The sequence below is a fragment of the Emys orbicularis genome, chromosome 3 (assembly GCF_028017835.1).
Source record: "Emys orbicularis isolate rEmyOrb1 chromosome 3, rEmyOrb1.hap1, whole genome shotgun sequence".
NCBI lineage: Eukaryota > Metazoa > Chordata > Testudines > Emydidae > Emys > Emys orbicularis.
Window position 1 is genome coordinate 103,749,508 of NC_088685.1, and position 21,778 is coordinate 103,771,285.

General features: G+C 43.6%; 1 protein-coding gene across 1 annotated transcript in view; it reads right to left on the reverse strand.

Annotated features, from left to right (window-relative positions):
- STX7 (syntaxin 7) overlaps positions 1-20,716 on the reverse strand; it is a 48,784-nt gene extending 28,068 nt beyond the window's left edge. Inside the window, exons 1-2 of the mRNA XM_065401035.1 lie at positions 20,649-20,716; positions 10,446-10,608 (exon numbers count right to left, since the gene is read on the reverse strand). Coding sequence (XP_065257107.1) covers positions 10,446-10,530 — 85 coding nt within the window. The 5' untranslated portion in view covers positions 10,531-10,608; positions 20,649-20,716. The remainder of the gene's footprint in view (positions 1-10,445; positions 10,609-20,648) is intronic.
- Between the last annotated feature and the right edge of the window lie 1,062 nt (positions 20,717-21,778).

A 21,778-nucleotide genomic window follows, 5' to 3' on the forward strand; every position in this document is an offset into this window, starting at 1 on the left:
CACGTTTATTTATTTGGATAAGGGGAGGGGAGGGTGCTGGTTTGCATTATTTGTATCAGATTCAAAACATTTTCCTACTATTCCCTAGACCTGAATACTTGATTAAATAGATAGATACAAGAAAATATAAACTAATCCAGTAGACTTGTGAAAGTCTCTTTTTAAACTGTGATATTTGGAGAAATTTACATACCCACAAAATTTAGTTAAATAGTGAATTTACACTAGAGCGTTCGCCTGAAGGATTTCAAAGCATCTCACACATATGTCAAAGATGACTTAAGCTCAACACTGCTGTGAGGTAGGTAGGCATCATTTCTGTTTTTAAGGTGGTGAAACTAAGGCACAGAGGTTAAACAAATCGCTCAAGGTCACAGCATGTCTGACAGAATTCAGATTTCCTCCTTTCCTCAGCTAGAATAGGCTGGTAGATACCATGCATTTCTTGAAGAAACTGGGGTTGAGGAATAGGAAGAACTTGAAGTGACAGAATAATATAGTTATACTAGCACTGAGGGATAAAAACCCACACACCCCACCACCACACACACAACGGTATTTAGTACTTTTATAATTTAGTATACAAAATAGTTATACCTGCACGCTATAAGTGACGATGACATAAGGCAACAGTTGCCTAGACTTCATAACAGCCAAAGGAAGGGATGGCACAATCTCTAAATCAGTGGGCCAATGCAGTAGACCTGTATGTTTAAGGTCTGTGACTGTGGAAAGATAGTATTTCTAAATATCCCTGGTAACAGGGTAGCGGGCCCCTTAAATGGAATTGGGCCCAGCTCTCCTGTTCCAGTCCAGCTTCACCCTAGTTTGGTGTAATGTGGAGGGTGGGGCTGCCTCTGGGAGTTACACAGGAGAGACAGCCCAAAGGCAAGGAGAGATCGGAACAGAGAGTCCGGAGTGAGAATGACAGAGTTCAGAAGAGCAGAGCTTCAAGGAAGTGATGCCCCTGAAGGAGAGGTAAGAAGTAGGCAGTCCCGGGGGGACAGGTGGGGTCACCTACAGACCTCTCTAGGCCAGAGAGCCAAAGGCTGAGAGCAGCAGAGGCAGATGTCTACTACCTCTTTGAGCTGGAGAGCAGAAGCTGAGGAACAATGGAGGGGTGAGCCCACGGATGCTTCCGGGCAGGAGCTGGAACCATATCTGGGAAGAAAATGGGGCAGAAAAGCATGCCAGCTAAAGGGTCTGGGACCAGAGATGCTGGAGTTGTACTGGAGTGCTGGACTGTGGTGAGAGACGTCCAACCTGTACTGGACTGTCAGAATTTGAATCACTGAATGTACTGTTTGGTCTGTGCTGTGGAATTCTAGATTATGATTGAGACTTTTGTAACAAATTAACCCTGAAAAGGGCTATTTATACTTGGAAAGCTAGCGTGGAGTTATTAGGGACTCCAGAACAAAAAGGGGACACTGAGGCACGTGCACTGGTAATGCCATGGCCTGCTGCAGCACAGCAACCCAGGAAGGGGCCACCATAATCACACACATCTTAAGATTGTCAACTCAAATACGTAACAATGACTGTTAACGTCACTTGAGTCTAGTTTCTGACCTGGACTCGTTCTGGGCCACCATAAAAAAAAGCATAGAATAAGTTTTGACAGAGTCTGCAGAAGTGTCAGGAATAGAAGAATTGCAGTTACCAAGAAGATTTTTATCTTCTCAAGTGTGACTTTGTAAAGATGCACTGGCCCTCACAGCCAGGTACTTTTGTAAGATAAGGCCTGATACCCCCGGCAGGCTGCACATACAAAAAGTTTGCAGGACAGAAACTGGCCCCTTTCCAGCTTTGTTCCAGAATGCCCCCAAATCCCATTCTACTTCCTGTTGTGTTGTGGTGGTGACTTCATAGGTTTGCTTTACTGATACCAGTACACGACACTCTTAGCTCATCAGAACTCTGGATTCTTGTTTTGCCTTGCTGTGGGATCATGGGTTTTTGGTTTTTTTTGGACAGTGAACCATATGGTTCTGCTCAATCTCACTTGGCTTTGCTGGTCTGAAATGTTGCAAATGGAGCTACATGAAGACAGGCTGCTGACTTTACATCTCCCTATAAGTATTCAGGAGCAGGCCATGGTGGTTTTTCAATGGATCACAACTTTGGGCAGTAGGTCTCGGCAGCTGTGACATAGACTCCCCTCCCCCATCCCACCTCTTCTTTGGGGTGTGGAAGAATTACCTATTTTTATTATTAAATGTCAGTAAACTCCATTTCACCATACACGCACAAATTCACAAAAAACATATTTCCAATAATCAAAATTTACAGCTAGGCTAAAAAGATATACTTAAGAACAGAGTTAGATTTAAAGATATTTACTTTATATATTTTGACATGTGATGTTGACAATTGGTGTTTTAAGGGTTATAAAGCTTTAATTTTTTGAATCGTCATCTACAATCACTAAATAATTACCATCTGACCACCTCAAAAAAAAAAAAATCCAGTTTCAGGAAATTAAGTGAAAAAAGGTGTAAAAATAGACAATGATATCCATCAAAATTGCAAATAAATCAAAATTCAGTTTTGCCAAGCCTAGTTATGTGATGCTTAGGGTAGGGCCCAAGGGCAATGCTCAGCACTAGCCTATTAATTAGAATCAGCTCTCCCTCATCAAAGGCGGACAGGGCTGATCTGCAGAGATTCCCAGGCACTTATGAGACTTGGTGGTGTTCTCAGAGTAGTAGCGTAACCAGTTTTTTTGAGCAAATAAAGGCCTGGAATAAGTTGGGCTCTCAAGAGCTTTGGTTTAAGTGGGTCAGTTATATCTAAGAGAGGCTCTGGATTTGAGCCTTTAGCAGTGGTGGGAGGACTGCGAAGACCCAGGATAGGCACTGTCTACTGTCCTCTTCCATAATTGCTACTGTACTAGGACAAACTGCCCTGCAGAATTTTCCTGCTTAGGTTAGTCTATTTACATTTGCTCAATCCATAAAATTAGCAACCATTTGGCCAAAATTCCAGATGACTGACTGCTCTCATTGGTCCCCTTAATATTTACAGATGATATTGTGGCTCCATGTATATCACCTCAACAATTTCCAAACCCAAAGGGCTCAGTTTACAAGCAACAGATGCTTTTTTCCGACTTGAGGGGCAAGGCTAAGCATGCAGGGCTGAAAAGTCACACAGGATTGTCTCTTCTTTCAGGCATCACCACCACTAATAAGGAGTTATGTAGGTCAAATTAGGACCTCATTTACACCTATGAAATTATGCCATTTGTGAATGAGATTGCACAAATGCACTGGAATTTATGTTTGTGATGCACATGATGGAATAGAATTCTCAGATCACTACCACAATACCATAGACCAAACACTGTTAAGAAATAGCAGGAATAAAAAGCAGCAGAGGTACACTTTTGCCACTAATGTGAACAGATAAGACTGAATTCACACAAGACAGACATCTGTTACATACAGAGGTGCCATTTTTACAGACTTTTCAGAGCAGAACCACACTTTAAGAACAGTATGTAAATTTGTCACAGAAAAGCTTGGCTTTTCTTTAAGTCTAATTTTAAATACCGTTGTACAAAACTATAGATAAGATGGGGACAAGAGACAAGTGAACTGTTTTTTGTACCGGCTTAGACTTCAAAACATCAGTGAACTGAAGTACAGTAACTCCTCACTTAAAGTCGTCCCGCTTAACATTGTTTCATTGTTACGTTGCTGATCAATTAGGGAACATACTCATTTAAAGTTGTTCAATGCTCCACTCTTACATTGTTTGGCTGCCTGCTTTCTCCACAGCTGGCAGCCTCCCTACGCCCCCCTCCCCACCCAGCACCTCCCCCCCGCCAGCAGACTCCGCGGATCAGCGCCTTCCCCCTCCTCCCGCCTGCGGCAATCAGCTGGCTTGCGGCGTTTTGGAGGCAGGAGGGAGGGGGGAGGAGCGAGGACTCAGCACGCAGGCTCCCCCTCCCTCCTGCTGGCAGCAATCAGCTGGCTTGTGGCATTCGGGAGACAGGGGAGGGAGGGGGATCCTGCGTGCCGAGTCCTCGCTCCTCCGCCCTCCCTCCTGCCCGGGGCAATCAGCTGGCTTGCTGCGTACGGGAGGCAGGGGGAGCCTGCGCGCCGAGTCCTCGCTCCTTCCCCCTCCCTCCTGCTTCCAAAACGCTGCAAGCCAACTGATTGCCCTGGACAGGAGGGAGGTGGGAGGAGCGAGGACTCGGTGCACCTCTACTCCCTCCCCCCCCTCCTGCCGGCGACAATCAGCTGGCTTGTGGCATTTTGGAGGCAGGAGGGAGGGGGGAGGAGCGAGGACTCGGTGCGCCTCCCCCCTCCCTCCCCTACACAGGCAATCAGCTTGTGGCATTTAGAAGGGAGGGGGAGGAGACAGGACACAGCGAGCGAAGTAAAGGGGGAGGAGGTGGGGGGGGAGAAGAGGTGGGTCAAGGGTGGGGGCTTGTGGGAAGGAGTGGAGTGGGTGGGCTGAAGGTTGAACCCCCCGCCTCTGGTGCTTGCAGAGTAGGGGAAACTTCCCTGGAACCTAACCCTCCCTATTTACATTAATTCTTATGGGGAAATTGGATTCGCTTAACATCGTTTCACTTAAAGTCGCATTTTTCAGGAACATAACTACAACGTTAAGTGAGGAGTTACTGTACCTCTCACATTTATATTTGTATTCCCCTTAGCTAAGAGCAATTCTGCCTATATCACATGGACATCTCTAATTATATCATTGACCTTATTTATAAGATGGCCAAAGTGGTTTCATAAGAAGCAGTCAACACACCATTTTAAAACAACAACTAAAAGCCATCAGTTGTTTTCCATATTCCAAGAATCAATCAATTTTTGTAACTTTACACTTGCCAGGACTGAAGTCACGTGGCAAATATAGTCCTGATTCATCTCATTTTAATAATACTTAGCAAAAAAGCTTACTCCCAGCACACATGGAATATAATAAAAGTATCTGACAGACTTGACCTCTCAGGACAGAAAAATTAAACAAGCTAAAATTGACCTTCAAGTATGTGCAATATGTAGTGATGGCTGTATTGCCTCAAAATCAACAGTAAGTGACTGAGGTAGGAGAACTTCTCCTTATGGGAAAAATTCAGTAATGCTTGTGAGATGTCAAGGATTGACAGTCTCGTTTTTTCTTTTTACCCAAGCGAGGATTATGCCTGTCTGATTATTGTAATCAATTTATAGTATCCAAAAAGCATATGCTCCCCCAGCTATGTTTCCTTTTGTAATGTATGCAACAAGGTCAAATACTGTATCAGTCACCTTGTGAGTACTGAACAAATTTAGTTGCAAAGTCAAGTCAATAAGAACCATATGATTCATAATCTGCTATGGGTAAGAAGCCTGACAATCTTTTTAAATGGAAAAAAAATACTATGTGAATGGTAAATTTGAGATTACACAAACAAGAATCAGGAAAAAGCAACAGAGGGTCCTGTGGCACCTTTAAGACTAACAGAAGTATTGGGAGCAAAAGCTTTCGTGGGTAAGAACCTCACTTCTTCACATCTTGCATCTGAAGAAGTGAGGTTCTTACCCACGAAAGCTTATGCTCCCAATACTTCTGTTAGTCTTAAAGGTGCCACAGGACCCTCTGTTGCTTTTTACAGATTCAGACTAACACGGCTACCCCTCTGATACATAAGAATCAGGAAGTTAAAGTTAGAGCTTCCATACCAACTCCAGCTCAGCCACACCACACATTTTCTATTATTCTATAGTGGTACACAGGGCTTTGCCCTGCACCTACAAGCTTTGGGCAGTATGTTATTGCCCTGCCCTGCCCCTAAATCAAACCAGAAAGCTGAAGACTTAAGCCTGGTCTATACTGAAAAATTACATCGGCATGGTTGTGTCTCTCAAGGATGTGAAAAATCCACACCTAAGAGATGTAGCTAACCTAACCCTCAGTGTAGCCAGCACTAGGTTGATGGAAGAAGCTACCGCCTCTTGCGGAGATGGATTAACTACCGTGATATGAAGACCTTCCCTATGCTGTAGTGTCTACACTGAAGTGCTAGAGCGGCATACCTGCAGTGCTGCAGCTATGCCACTGTAGTGATTTAAAGTCCACTAAGTCTGTCTCCCGGCTTCCCCGTGTTTGGGGGAGGGGGAGTGTCAGGGTACCCTGTGCCAATTCTATACATAGTACAGTTTACTTCTCCCAGCACATCAGTGTTGCTACACTAACCAGAGCTTTTCAGTTGGGTGATGACAGCTCCACTCCCATTCTACCCTGTCCTGCCCTCTCCCACAAGGGGTGGAAATAACTACCTCCCAATGGAGGCTGCTGTTCTTTCTATGTGTTTACCACCATCCAAGTTAGGCCACAGTCTGGCCCTATGGTATTAGTGTTAATATTTTATAAAAGGACACTACATTCTATTAATTAGTTGTCACACAGAAGAAAGCATCACTTAAAAGTTTAAACACAATATTTTAAAATAAAATGAAATAGTATACTTATAAAAAATAAATATATTTAATGTCCAAAATGCTAGGTGCTTTACGTACATGTAAGAAGAATGGCCAAAAAGAGCTTGCAACTTAAATTAACAAAATGTGGAAAACGGACAAGGGTAGTACAAATGAGGAAGGGATGCTACACAGAACATTTTTAAAAGCTTTTCCCCTTTTGTGTGTGCATGCATGTACATACACACCAGTTTGTTTTTTCAATCAGGGCATATTTAGTAAGTGTCCATCTAGTTGCAGCCAAATTACAGCATTTTTCTATAATACTGTATAGATCTGGAAGAGTTACAGTCGCTGTGAGAGGCAACACTATCAATTTGCATACAACTGTCACTTATTTTGAAACCAAGACATTAGAAGGATTGTATGGTACAGGGTTTGGTAATGAATATAAAACCTTCCCGCTCTACATCATTTGTTCATAATTAGCTATGTCGGTAGTTACCTAAAAATCATTATTATTTGTAGATAACGAATGCAGAGAGGCCAAGAGGTAAGCAAGCATGCAGACTGCATTACTTCCTCAAGCCTAGAGGTGGTTGCTGCAGGAGATGGGCAAAGCACAGTGGTGTCTCAGGGTGGTGAAGGCTTTCACTGCTGTTGGCTATGATTACCAGTTCTGTGCTCAGATGGAAGACTGGAGAACCCTGCACTGTCAGTCCAACACCTGGCAATAGCATGAATTTGTTATCATGAGATATCCTGTAAAAAAAGTACTATGTATGTGACTTTTCTACTTACACACACACACACACACACACACACACACACCTTCCCCCCATAAAGGCTTGGATATTTATTTTTTAACCTAAATTTTTTTTTTTAAACTATTTTCCTACAGTTCTTTTTTTTTTGGCTAGAGACTCCAGAAATGGAATGGGAGCTTTTTTCAGCCCCCAACTGAAGAGATGGGGGTGTTATTCCTCTAACAGAAAAAAAATCTCTGATTTTATCTCGTTCTCACATTTGTCAAAAATTTTACTTCAACAGATAAACAAGCAAGAGTTTTAAACAGACTCTCTCTCAATTGCTCAGATTTCAGTTTCTTGTGGTGTCATAATCTCTTTATTTCTTTAGTCCATCATAGAGGGTTCTTCTGCGAGAGTGAGAAAGTGAAGATCTAATATTCTTCTCTCAATAGACATACTTCTAATTAACAAAATGACCTTAGTGAAAATAAATACAAAATTAGAAAGACTCAAGCCCTGTATGTGATAAAGCAGCAGACCAGCACAGAATTTTTGCACATCTTGTTTTTGTGATTTAGAATTCAGTTCTATACAAAAAAAATTCTCCCCATCCCTTTCAGTTATAATAGTTATACAAATAACACTCTCCAAGTATTGAATTTTCCATGACTAAATAGTGCCAAAACCTCCCCTTCTAGCCCCCAAAATAAAGTCTATATGCACCAACACACAACACATTCAGGCTTGTTCCCTATCCTGTCTCCGACTCCCTATCTATCCCAACATCCCAAAATTTGGCTGAGGATAGTTTTGTGAAATGGTTCTTTAAATATGAGGCAAGGTGTTACACAGTACAACAATATGATTTTTGTTGCCCTCCAAACATATGCAACGAGGAATGAATAAGATAGAGCTCATCTTGTCATAAGCAAAGAAGTCAATAAGAAAAACTTAAATCAACAGGGAATATTTTCTAACTTTGTATTCAGAATGCATTAAGAGATTTCAGTCCAGATTCACTAAAGCAGTCATTCAATTAGCATGTAATTGAGCATATGTGATCTCTGAAGCCACTGGTGTTTTAAAATGACTGTTCCTTTAGTAAACACTGATTAATTAAAAATATCTTGATGCTGTGGTTTATTTATTTGTTAGGCCAGTAAACTAAAGACTTACACCTGGTTTGAGCTATGTGATTCACATAACTTCTTTTTTCTTCTTCTTCAAAGAGAGTAGGGACAAATCTCAACCACTTTTAATTTAAACTACCCACACAAACAAACAAAACAAAAATTACCCTTCTATCCAGAACTGAACCATAACTACCATCCTTACTCACGGTGAGTAGTATATGTAGCCCCACTGAGATCGAGGTAAAATTCTGGCCCCACTGAAGTTAAAGGGAAAACTCCCATTGACTTCACTGGGGCCAGGATTTCACCCAGTGTCTCGACTCACAGTAAAGAGCTATTCAGTGTGAAGAGGAGCAGCAGAACCTGGTCCTATGCATTTTCAGAAATACCTTGCCTATACAATTATTTGCCTCAGACTGAACTATTCTTCTCCCTACACACCCAGAACTTCCCTCAATAGAATACTGAACGTGCTGGTGTGGAAGAACAAACGGATTCCTCACAGCTACTTCCACACAGATAGTTACTCCAGCAACAAAGCGGTTCTCACTTTTACTGTTTTCCCACCCTCAGGCTGGCCACCAAGAATTTTAACTTATCATCAAGTACCTAGTTACAAGGCTAACCAAAGAACCAGGGCTTCATTTCCCTCGCATCCTTTCCCCCCTATACAGGACACAATTCCCTGAAGTCACAATGAGAAGGATAGGTGTATAGCACCTCAGGAAACAAACATCTCAAACCACTTTTTTTTAAGTCGCTAAGTATAGCCATAAGCAACTATATTTGCAAGTTTTGGTCATAGTGTTAGTGCTTTAATTTCAACCATCAGCAGCAGCTTCACCAAGAGGGTTACTCTACAATAATATTTTCTGCTTTACAGAGGCTCAGAAGTGTTGGTTGCTGTATGTGAGGAAGCACCTGAAAAACTGCTCGAGTTATTTATGGGAGTAAAACATGTTTTACAGATCTGTGGTTTGAAAACAAAATGAAGAATTTAACTTTCTTCCTTTTTCTCTCTCTCTCTTTTTTTTTTTTTTTTTTTTTAAAAAACAAGTCACCAGTATTAGATCATTGTCTGTATTACAAGCTCACTTGTTACTGCCATTACCATTACAACCATTTAAGAGTCTGTGAGCTAGAAACTGTTTCTAGGGGATTATTTTATTCTGTCATAAAAACCTGCTCCAGGCTAAAGCCCAACATACAAAGTTTCATCTTGGGAATAGCTGTCCCTCCATGGAACAAAAATAAATAATAAAATGCAAGTTATAGGAGGGGAAAGATGAATTCTATATTTGAAATAGTAACTCAAAAGGCTACATTCACATAATTTTATGTTTATATTAAACTAGGCTCTTTACAAGGAAAAAAGCAAGGACAGAGGTGCTGATGATTTAGAGTTTTGTAATGGTAATACAGAGTGGGCGAAAAAGATCACTCCCCCTTTCTCTGCCACTTTTAGGTTGCCTGACACTCCAGAGTGGCTAAAAGGTGATGACCTACATGAAATGAGTTGGTAATCCTAGTGAGCGGTGGTGCTTATCACAAAAGCCACTATCACAAGCTGGTACTTTTATTGATGGTCTCTTTCCCGAGACAAAAACTGAAACAGCAGAGACTCTTATTGAGTCAATATCAAGAGTTAGCGCATAAAGGCATTTTTAAAAGCCTGACACCCCCCCCACACACACACATCGCATGTGTGGTTTAATACCATTAAACTGACTGTTCTAATTTTTTTTTAATCCAAATATGTAGAGTACCCTTTAAATAGTATGCCCTCAACTTTTAAAATGTGTAGCATCTTTCTTTTCCCCTGATGATACTTATAGGGATCTTTCAGGAAGGGAGAAACAATGTACAATGAACTGACAAAAACAAAGTGCTGTCAGATGTACGAAGTATGCAAACTAAAAACAAAAACAAAAAAAAACCCACCATGAACAAAAATGACAATTTATTATTGTAATTTAAAAAGTGTTATGTGCAAGCACAGGAGGTACAAAGTTACACAGAAATGTGATTCGCTAACTGATAGCGTTCCTTTAATATCAACACAATTTTGTTGCATAGTTACAGGCATGGAAGTATTTTCAATAGGTTAGTTTAAAAGAACTTGTATTAATTCAACTTACTGCATTGGGTGATCTTCTGGATATTAGAAGTTATATGTTGAGCTAGCTGGGTAGGATCCCCCACAATGCCTGTACTGTACGACATGGCTGAATAGACTGTCCACTAAGAAGATCAAAGGTGTGAGAAGGTCAATCAGACAACAATTTCATCAAGTGAAGGCACCTAAAAATAAAAAGAAAGTAGTTATACACTGGTAATTCTGCAAGTCCATAATGCATTTTATCAGCTTAGAGCACACAGAGACCGAAATAACTCCAGCAAGATGAAACTCCACCATACAATCCTATTTGGCCTTTACCAAACAAGTCTGTTCTGAAAAGGGCATTTTAGAGAATGCTTTCTCAAACTAAAGTAAGGATGTGAAGCCATTTCAGAGCCTGTTACAATAATAAAATGCAACTGATTAACATACACGAGGTAGGCCTGAGATTTTGTGACTATGACTATCAATTAGATCAGACTAGATGATCACAATGGTCATATCTGGGCTTGGAATCTATGAATCAGCAAATCACAGAAACAGCTTCCTATGAGAACAATTAGGCCAAATCTGTTAAGCTTAATATAAGATTTTTCCTACCCATACAAATAAGGAAACTCACATAAATTGAAAAAACAGAAACTCTATCCAGAGACACTACGTTGTTCATTGTCTTGAATTTCTAAATATACAAGAAATATTTACACTTTACTCCCTGTGAAAACTGAAGTCTCTGTTGCAACTTTAACTATGGTCTTATGACTACTTGCCCATAACATGCATATTATGGGGATGAACAATATGACCTATTATTTTTTAGCCTTTTCTCTGAAGCGATCCTAACTCTTGTAGTCTTATCTGTAATCTGATTTTCCTTTTAGTGCTCTGACAGGCCATTTTACCCTGTGTAAATGACACTATTTCTTGTGCAACCTAGGGATACTACTTGAATTTTTAGTTACAATAATTCTGAAAAAGTATAATCAAAACAAGCCTTATATGAATCTTTTACAAGATGATCGTCGCTATACATAAAATCTTCTACAAGCGAAAACTGCTTCCCCTAGTGGCACAATCGTAAATACCTGATAATCTAGGTGACTACAGTGGCTTGTACAATGGGGTCCGAATTCCTGTTTGGAGCCCTTTAAACATAATTGAAACTACACTCAGAGAAGCAGAATATAGAGCAGAGGTCCCCAAACTGTGGGGTGCGCTCCCTGGGGGGGCACAGAGGTATGTCTGGGGTGGGCAGCGGCCCCCAGCTCTGCTCCTGGCCCTGTGCCCCCCCCCCAAACATACCTCCACACCCCCCAGTTTGGTGACCTCAAGGAAATACTCAACAGTTCAGTTTATAAGACTACAAATACCGGTGAATTTTCATTAGTGCAAAGTAGGCTACTGAATGATAGACTAAATGCATTTCTCACAGTGTATATACAATCCTCTATTTTAAGAGCTTTTGGCCCAAGTTTTCAGAAGTGAGTGCCCAACTGGAAACACCTTTAAAAGATCTGATTTCCAATAAGTGGTGGTCCCGCTCATACTTGGAGAGCAATGTCAGAGCAATGCTGGAAAGAACAGCTAATGAAAGTTTCTTCATCTTTACTCAATTTTGTAAGAGCAAGAAAAGCCTGATTGCATTAGTATAAATAAAGGGTACAAGTCATCACAATGTGAGAACAGGTTAAATGGTTATTTTATTGCAATGCACTTTTCAATCAGACTGGCTCCCCATACACTTAACATAAATCAAGAGATTAGCAGTGAAGGCAAGGAAGAAAAGATAGGTTTTCAATCAAGACCTGAAATGAAACTGCAAATAAATGAGGTGGTAATACACGGGAGGTACGTGTGACTGAGAAGATTCTCACACCAACAACACTTAGATTATGTAAGCTATTTGGGACAGGCACCATCTTTTTGGTGTGTTTACACAGTGCCTAGTCTGCTTTAGCCCATCAGCTGAAACTGACAACTTTCAGAGGGGCCATTCAAAAAACTATCACCTCTCAGTCAATATCACAAATTCCTCAAGAAATATCCCAGAGGAGCATAAGCCAAAATCTGCAAGGCCTGATGAAAATGGAAGCTTTATGGCCTGTGCTTTAGTTTATAAGAAACAGGAGAAAACAAAATTAAGACGAGGCCTGAGAGCAAATGAGGTTGCTGGACCATAATTAAATACATTCTACAACAAACCCAATTCCAATTCTTAGAGCTTGTGACTGATAAACAAGGACAAGAATAGATCCAGAAAAAGCTAAAGCCACAAGCACCACCTCTGAGTGCTTCTCCATTCAGTACCATCTCAACTTGTTAATTCTGGGTTGCTCAAGTCTGCCTGTGAACACAATGAGTGAAATCCTGGCTCCACTGAAGTCAATGGGAATTTTGCTGTTGACCTTGATGCCAGGAGTTCACCCGCTAACACAGAGGTGGGCAAACTACGGTCCGCGGGACATGCCTGCCCGGCCCCTGAGCTCCTGGCCCAGGAGGCTCGCCCCCAGCCCCTCCCCTGCTGTTCCCCCTCCCCGGGGACCTCAGCTCACTGCGCCGCCGGCGCAATACTCTGGGCAACCGGGCAGAGCAGCTGCAGAGCTGCTGCCTGACCCGGTGCTCCAGGCAGCGTGGTAAGAAGGCAGGGAAGTGGGGGTGTGGATAGGGGGCAGGGCAGTCAGAGGGCGGTTGAATAGGGGCGGTTGAATAGGGGCAGGGGTCCTGGGAGGGCAGTCAGGAAGGAGGGGGGTTGGATGGGGCGGCGGGGGGGGCAGGCAGGGGTTCCAAGGGCAGTAAGGGAGAAGGGGTGGCTGGATGGGGCAGTGGTCCCAGGGGGCAGTCAGGAAGGAGAGGGGGGGTTGGATGGGGTGGCGAGGGGCGGTCAGGAAGCAGGGGGTGGTGGATGGGACAGGAGTCCCGGGGGGCCATCAAGGGACAGAGAACGGGGGCGGGGGGGTGGATGGGGTAGGAGTCCCAGAGGAGGCTGTCGGGGGGCGAGAAACGGGGGGGGGGGGCTCAGATAGGGGTCAGGGACCAGGCCACGCATGGCTGTTTGGGGAGGCACAGCCTCCCCTAACAGGCCCTCCATTCAATTTTGGAAACCCGATGTGGCCCTCAGGCCAAGAAGTTTGCCCACCCCGCACAAACAAGAAGTCAAGAAATGACCAGTTTAAAGTAACATTTACATATGCACCAAGTTGAAGTCTTATACCTTACCACTCTAATATCACAATACCAATACTCATTCAGATACCTCATCTCTACAGCAAATACCCTTTCACTTCCTATGTACAATCATCCACAATACTCCCCCCCCCCCCCACAAAAATCTCTCACACACACCTTAACTACAACTTCAGCAAGATCAAGATAAAACTAAATAAGTTTTGAACTTGTTGCCTGCATAACTTTTTAAAGTGAGTAAGTTAATATGCTGTATATTGTTCTTTGAGAAGGCAAGGTTGGAGAAGGGCACTTTCCATTGAAACCAGAATGTAGCAATGTTTGCAATAGTCCTTAGTTTCCCTGAGATAGATCTCCCTCAGGAGCTGACCCCAGACTGTAGAACTGTCTCCTCTGCCTTCCAGCCTTATCTTTGGGATACATATTTTCATACCGTTACCCTGTATTGAGTTCAATAACTTGTGTTTTACTAAAGCATACCTTTCCGGATGGCATCCAGTCTTGATTTGAAGACATTAAGAGATGGAGACTACCACCTCCCTTGGTAGTTTGTTGCAATGGTTAATCACCCTCCCTGTTAAAAATGTGCACCTTATTTCTAATTTGAATTTGTCTGGCTTCAGCTTCCATCCATTGGTTCTTGTTAGGACTTACATGCTAAAAACTGCCTTGTGCCTGGACTTCCTTCCCTTACATATGGCACAGGACTCCACATTTAATAGAAAATATCCACATTTGAAAGCTCACTATGACAGGCACTGATGTGAGAAGCACAGAGCAAGTTTTAGATTTCAGCTTTGACAACAAAAATATTTCCCCCCAAAAGCAATCAGTTTCAATTATTTAGCCTCATGCCTCGTTTAGTGGTTTGCTACTTTGGACTATGTAGCAGAGGGGTCTTTCTTCTTGAAAACTAGCCTATGTATGACATAATCAGAACTATTTACCAAGGCCCTTACAGTTTAAGTGACACTTAGGCCCTGACCTTGCAAAAAAATTTATCCACATACAATTTTAAATATACAAGCAGTCATTGAATTCAATGGAAATACTCACATGCTTAAAGTTAAGCATATCTGAGTCTTGCAGGATCAGAGTTTTACTCAGTAAGTAGCTCTAGAGAAGTCAGTGGGACTCCTTGCTGAGTAAGGTACTATTCAGTGTAAAGGTGGTAGAATCAGCTCCACTCCAAGCAATTTTGGGGTTGTAATTTGACTATTTTCAAAATGTAAAGACAAGAGAGAGAGAGACACACACACAAACACACACTTTTGACCATTTGTCAAATAAATGTCATTTTTAAGTTTCTTTAACTGGAAAAGTATTTTGCTCAACTTTCTTCAAATTTTCTAAAATAGTCCTCACTTTCAGTAACCATTAATATTTTTTAAACAGGTGCACAAAAAATTTACAGAAAAATTTGCCTCAAGATGGAACCAGTTGCAATAGGATTGCCAGCCCTCCAGGTTTGGCTGGGAGTCTCCCGGAATCAGCATAGATCTCCCGGTGACTACTGAAAGCAATCCAGGAGATTTCAGTAGGATATTTTAAGAAAATGACATTACGTCGTGTTGGGGGGGGGAAAAACTCTCTCTCGGAATCGCTTCAGTCAGAGTTGACAACCCTATATTGCAACCTTAGCTGTAGAAAGACTATTGTCTTGCTATACTCATGGTAATTCAACAAAGCATTATTCAATCCTCCTCATTCATATAGGTTTCACCATTGTCTGTATAATATTTTGATATATTAAAATAAAAGGCAACTGAGATGTTCTTGAATCTAACTGACAGTGACATCCATGCCAGCCCAGCACCTATTACTGCTTTTAATGGTCAGTTTGGAATAGGTAATTTTTGTTGTTGGTATTTTTGAAAAGAATACATAAATTCTTGTTAGGATGAGCTTAAATAAAAAGTAAGTGAAGAGTTGAGAGCAGTATGCTACACTGTACTACAAACATTCCCTAGGTCTAGGAGTGAGTCAGACATATCCTCACAATTGACTGCTAATATTTAGCAACAAGCAGTTATAAAGTAAACATTTAACCTTATTAGAGATCAGTATTTTTTCCAGTGGGGGAGGGAGGGAGTACTCAACCCAGAGTTTATATGTAAACAAAATTGTTATTTTTCCCTTTAAAAATTAAAAACCAAATCCCTTTTTATGATCAGCTTTTGGATACAGAAGTGTTATCAGAAGTCACCCGGTGCGGTGCTCTGCTCTGTTCAATGTTGATAACAGTCAGCTGCGCGCGTGTGTTCCCTCTGTGTGCTGCCCCGGTTCTGCAAATCGCTGACACAGCAGACCCCGAGAGAACCCCCAATGACCACAGACTCCGATAAGGTACGAAGGCACCCGGCCAGGTTTATTGCCAAACGAAACACAGTCTCTAGCTCCCCGGATCAGATGTCTACAGTTCTGCTAGTACATATGTGCTCCCTGACAATGGACCGGCTCAGTCAATGGCAGGATTTACCTCTGCCCCCCTAGGCCAGACAAAGACATCCACTCAGGGATGCATTCTTATACACATCACTCCTGACGCATAGGGGTGCAACCTCTCACAAAACACCTCTACCATATTACCCTCCTGCCCGTCCTTATTTCCTTTCAATTCAAATTTAAAACATATATCCTATTGTGTATTTTAAAGGTCCTAAGGATCAAGACATCCAGGTAATTCAATTTAAAGTTCATAAGATATACTGGACATACACAGAAGAAAAAATGACCCTCTTAACTTCAACACAGCTGAATGTATGAAGATTTAAAAAATTAAACTTGCTTATCAGACTGTGCAATAGGTTAATTGATTTAGTAGGAGTGTCCTCCAGAGTTAACTCTGTTTAAACCAGGATGGAATTGGAATCAGTCACATTGGTTATGTAATATTTATTAAGCACTAGTGATTCATAACAAAAAATAAATACTGCCCTTACCATTATTTATTTTCTCCTCCCACCCTTCCTTCCCACTTTTCCCTTCTTTTGAGGTCATACTGAATGGAGGAGACATTTAACTGTGTTAGCATTTGGAAGTCTCACAGAACAACTGAGTCTTTAGGATAGATTTGAACAAAACGAAATTGATTGGAGGCCTAGCTAAATAGGATCAGGAGTTCAGAGAGAGCGAGCAAGCGTGTGTGCATGGAAGAAGGTGCAAAAATGGAGTAGAAGAAGAAAACAAAAAGCCAGTAAAGCTGGTATAGTTAGGGTGACCAGATGTCCCGATTTTATAGGGACAGTCCCGATTTTTGGGTCTTTTTCTTATATGGGATCCTATTACCCCCCACCCCATCCCAATTTTTCACACTTGCTGTCTGGTCACCCTAGGTATAGTTGACAGTGAAGACAAAGAAAGGGTGGAGGAAAATATGACGTAATAAGAAACTTCAGTTTATCTTGCAGTATCAGATTTCTTATCTGTACCCATTTTGAGGCAGATAATGTCTGTACATATTTGTACATCTAGCATAGTTGGGCCCTGATCACAATTAGGGCCTCTAGGAAATACTATACACCTCTACCTCGATATAACACGACCCGATATAACACAGATTCAGATAGAATGCAGTAAAGCAGTGCTCCGGGAGGGCGGGGCTGCGCACTCTGGTGGATCAAAGCAAGTTCAATATAGAGCGGTTTCATCTATAATGCAGTAAGATTTTTTGGCTCCCGAGGACAGCGTTATATCGAGGTAGAGGTGTACTAAAGTATAATAAGCTCTGTTTCTAAGAGCTCCTCCTCAGATTAAAGTTAGTTCTACTAACATATAAAATCCCACCTGTCCTCAATGTAAGTCACGGAAGTAACCGTTTATTGGAAATAGCTAAATATGAAAAACATGAGGCAAAATATTATTTTATGGAAGGATATGGTTTCCATTTTGTGCATTTAGGGGAAGCCTCACTATATTGTTTCAGAATAACTTACTTTCAGTTTTAGTTTAGGTTATTTATGATTTGATTATTTTTACTAGCAGCATTTGTTTATATAATACCAGGCTCAGATACTTTGTTCTCCTTCAACAACTAATGCAATTGTGAATCATGTCAGTAATCCTTGTCCAGAGATATACTGCAGCTCAATTGGTCAGTGTGTTGACTATTTTGCACTGTTTGTACACTTATCCTGGCAACCTTGCAATGTATGAATAGATCCATTTAATGAACATTTGCTCTGAGGTTTTCCCATTAAAAAAAACAAAACAAAAACCCCACACACTTTGATTTTACTTATTTGCATTTCAGAGTGGACAATACAACCAGACATCAATTTAACTTTTGTTTCTAGATACTGTCAATATTTTGTTCTCATACTGTAGCAAAGCAGTATACAAATTTTTCAAAGGTCACATTAGCATCATGCCAGGAGCCTAAAGGATGCACCTAGTTTGCACAGAAAATTAAACACACATATACCCATACAATTATAATTAGGGCTCCATATTTGTCATGGAGGTCACAGAAATCACGGATTCGTGACTTTCTGCGACCTCCATGCCTTCTGCAGCCACCAGCATGGCTGAACCTAGGGTCCCCCTGTGCCAGCTGCTCAGGTGGGTCTGGGGACAGCCAGACCAGCTGCTGCTGGAGCGGCTTTGCAGCCAGTCGCTGGGGCGGCCCCAAAGACAGCGGCACTGGCCGCTGCTGGAGCAGCCCTGGGGCCAGCTGTACCGGCCACTGCTCAGGCAGTCCCCAGGACCAAGCGAGCAGGAGCTGGTGCGGCTGACCCCCTTTCCTCCTCAAGGTTTAATCAGGGATATTTATAATATAAGTCATGGACAGGTCACAGGCTGTGAATTTTTGTTTACTGTCTGTGACCTGTCCATGACTTTAGTAAAAATACCTGTGACTAAATCGTAACCTTAATTATAATATTTCCATCTCCATTAATATGTTTTATTCAGAAACAGCACAGGACTGAAATAACAGGACTGATGCATGTAAGGAATTAGGCACTAACAAAGACCACTGGATATCATGTGTATTAAAATTCACCAAAAACTGTGCTAATTGTACAGCACCTAGAACAACTAGGTGCTGATGGGCCTCTGGAAATTACTACAATATAAATTAAGTACAATTCACCAGAAAACGGTCCTAAAAGTAAGCTATTTAAATAAAATGTGACACTAGCTTCTTCAAGAGGAAACTTTATAAACTTTGGGGCAAACAACTTTAAGTAACAGAAGAGCAAAACCATTACTTTGAAAAGATAGTATTAAGGAAAGAGTATACCCTCAGCACACTTTTAAGACTCCAGTCACAGAATTTAATCTATTTAGCTTAACAAAGAGTAGGTTAAGGGGTGACCTGGTTACAGGCTGTAAGTACCTACATGGGGAAACAAGTATTTAATGATGGGGGTCTTCAAATCAAGCAAAGAAAACAACAACATGATCCAATGGAAATTCAGACGGGGAAAAAGACAATTTTTTTTTACAGTGAGAATAATTACCATTGGAACAGTTTACCAAGGGCCATGGTGGATTTTCCACCACTGACAATTTTAAAGTCAAGATTGGATGTTTTTCTAATTTAAAAGATATGTTCTAGGAATTATTTAGGGGAAATTCTATGGCCTGTGTTTATCTCTAGATGATCACAATTGTCTGCTTCTGGCACTGGAATCTATGAATGTATTCGAGACCCACATCTCTCTGTAAGAACATAGGATTTTTTATTTATTTATTGTTTTTGATATGTTGCATGTGGCTATATGACAGCAGACCAAGCAGACTTTGAGCATGTTCACTTATTTACACAAAAATATATATGCTTCACAACACAAATCTTGAATGTGATAATGAACACAACATGAAAGATTCACTTCCTCGGGCTTTCACATGCTAACTTTCTGCACACAGAAAGTCCAGCAACTTCCCAAGAACACTACAATGCCTGCTTTTCAGAGAGTGAAGGGGAAGTATGGGAAAAGGGGAAAAGGGGAAAAGGACTTATCTACACTTATTTTGAAGCAAACTGGGGTGTAAACCCACACCATGCTAGCCTGCCATGCACAATGTGGACTCTGCTGCTGCATACTAAAAACTAAGTTGTGCGCTTTGCTCTATCCCACTTTGAAATGGAAGCAGATTAAAGTACACAAGGAACCCTTTAGTGCATGGTAGCAGTTTCCACATAGACAGCTGGTGCACAGTAGGCTACTGCAAGACAGCTTTATGAGCCAGCTTGCTGAAAACTGTGTAGACAACCCCTAAAAAGGGATACATACAAGGATGTGTGTGCGCTTTAAATCTATAGCAGGAAGGCAGGCAGCAGGAAAGCTGGGCAAGATTTAGGCAGAAGTTCCACGGTCAAGCAGAGAAATAGTAGCTTTGGGGTAGCACTGATTTCATGATTCTAATGAAGTTCCTTGCGCAGTCAGAAGAAAGGAATGCCGCAATTCTTTACCATCGCAACACTGCAGGGCTGCTAAAGAAGACAGAAGGGGCCGGGGGTCTTTGGCTTGGCGTGTGTGAAGCCGGTCTCAATGGAAGTATGAGGCGCACCTGCACACACAGGCGTCTGCACTTGACAAGCACTGCCTGCACCCGAACGCGTCTCTCGCCGAACACACTGGGCGTGCACGGCACGTTCCAGCCATGGGCCACTCCTGGCTCGGGGAAAACAGTCCAAGAGGTGGAGGACTGGCGTGTTGTCCCCCTCCACGCTCCCTGGGGCCGCCGGGGCGGGCAGCACCATGGGTGAGCGAGGGCTGCCCGCTCTCCAGCCGGCTGCGGGGAGATGCAGAGCGCACGGAACTGCAGCAACTCGGCTGAGGGCCCCGGGAATGCGGAACTAACCCCTTCCCGCGGGCACCGCCGCAGCGTCAGCACGGCCCCTCCCTCTCCCGCGGGCAGTCCTGGGGGCTCGGGGCACCCCCCGCCGTCCCTGCCTCGCGGACAGGGCGGCCCCGGCTGCCCCCCTTGCCGCGGAGCAGCTGCTGCTCGGGAACAGGGCGGCGCCCACCCGAGACACCCACAGGGAAAAGCGAATCCCGCTGCGCCCCAGGCTCCTCAAAGCGCCTCTTACCAGGCCCCAGCGGCTCTGCCCCCCAGCACAGCTGGGCTCCGGACCCCGCAGTGCCGCCGCTCAGCTGATCGGCTGCTCCCCCTGCTGCTGCGGCAGAAGTCCCCGGGAAAAGAGGCGGGGCTGAGGACGCCGGCCCCGCCCCCTCCCCTTGGCCCTATAGCGAGGATTGACAACGAAAGCAGCTGCCTTCCGCCCCCTACCGTGCTGAGACTTGAGAGCCGCTGCCTGGGGCTGCTGGGGCATGTAAGCAGGTGCCTCCCCACAGGTAGGGGCGGCAGGTTTGTATAAGTTTTGGTGGTGCCCAGAACGGGTCCAAGTCCTGCCCTCACCCCACACCCGCCTAAGGCTCTGGGAGGGAGTTTGACTGTGGGAGGGGTGCGGGCTCTGGGAGGGAGTTTTGGTGCTGGGTGCAAGCTCTGGGCTGGGACACGGTTGGGGTGTGGGAGGGGGTTTGGGTGCCGGGTGCAGGCTCTGGGCTGGGACAGAGGGTTGGGGTGCAAGAGGGGGTGTGGGGCTGAGGAGTTTGGGGTGCAGCAGGCAGGCTGCCATGGGGCTGGGATGAGGGGCCAGAGAGGAGGACTCCCCCCCAGCCCTCTACCTGCCGGCAGTAGTGAGCTCGGGGGGAGGGAGCCCCTCCCTGGCCCCCCTGGCCCAACACTCACTCAAGCCCCCCCCCCCCCCCCGGCTGCTGCTTAGGAGGTCCAGCCAAGTAAGCCCAGCGATGCTCAGGGGAGGGGGCATGCAGGGGCAGAAGGTGGGGCAGGGGCAGAGACCCAGCCCCGAACATTGGTGGAGCCGGGCCCCCTGGGCCCTGAATTTGCTGGAGCCCGGGCACCACGGGCCCATACAACTCGCCGCCTCTGCCCACGGGCAGGCATCATCATAAGGGATCCTGAGAGGATTACTTCCTCATGGCTTGGGATCTCTTACCCCTTTAACTACCCAGCCAGCGCTCTCTCAGTGGGGATGCTACAGCTAAGAGTAGAGCACAGCCCTGCAGTACGGCCTGGGGCTCATCTTCTGCAGCAAAGTTCCTGGCTGTGGAGTTGAGCTGATTATCATCCCCCTTGGGCTAATTTGTCCCAGTGCAAAGGAGCCAGGGGTACAAGATGATGTGGAACAAGACTCCC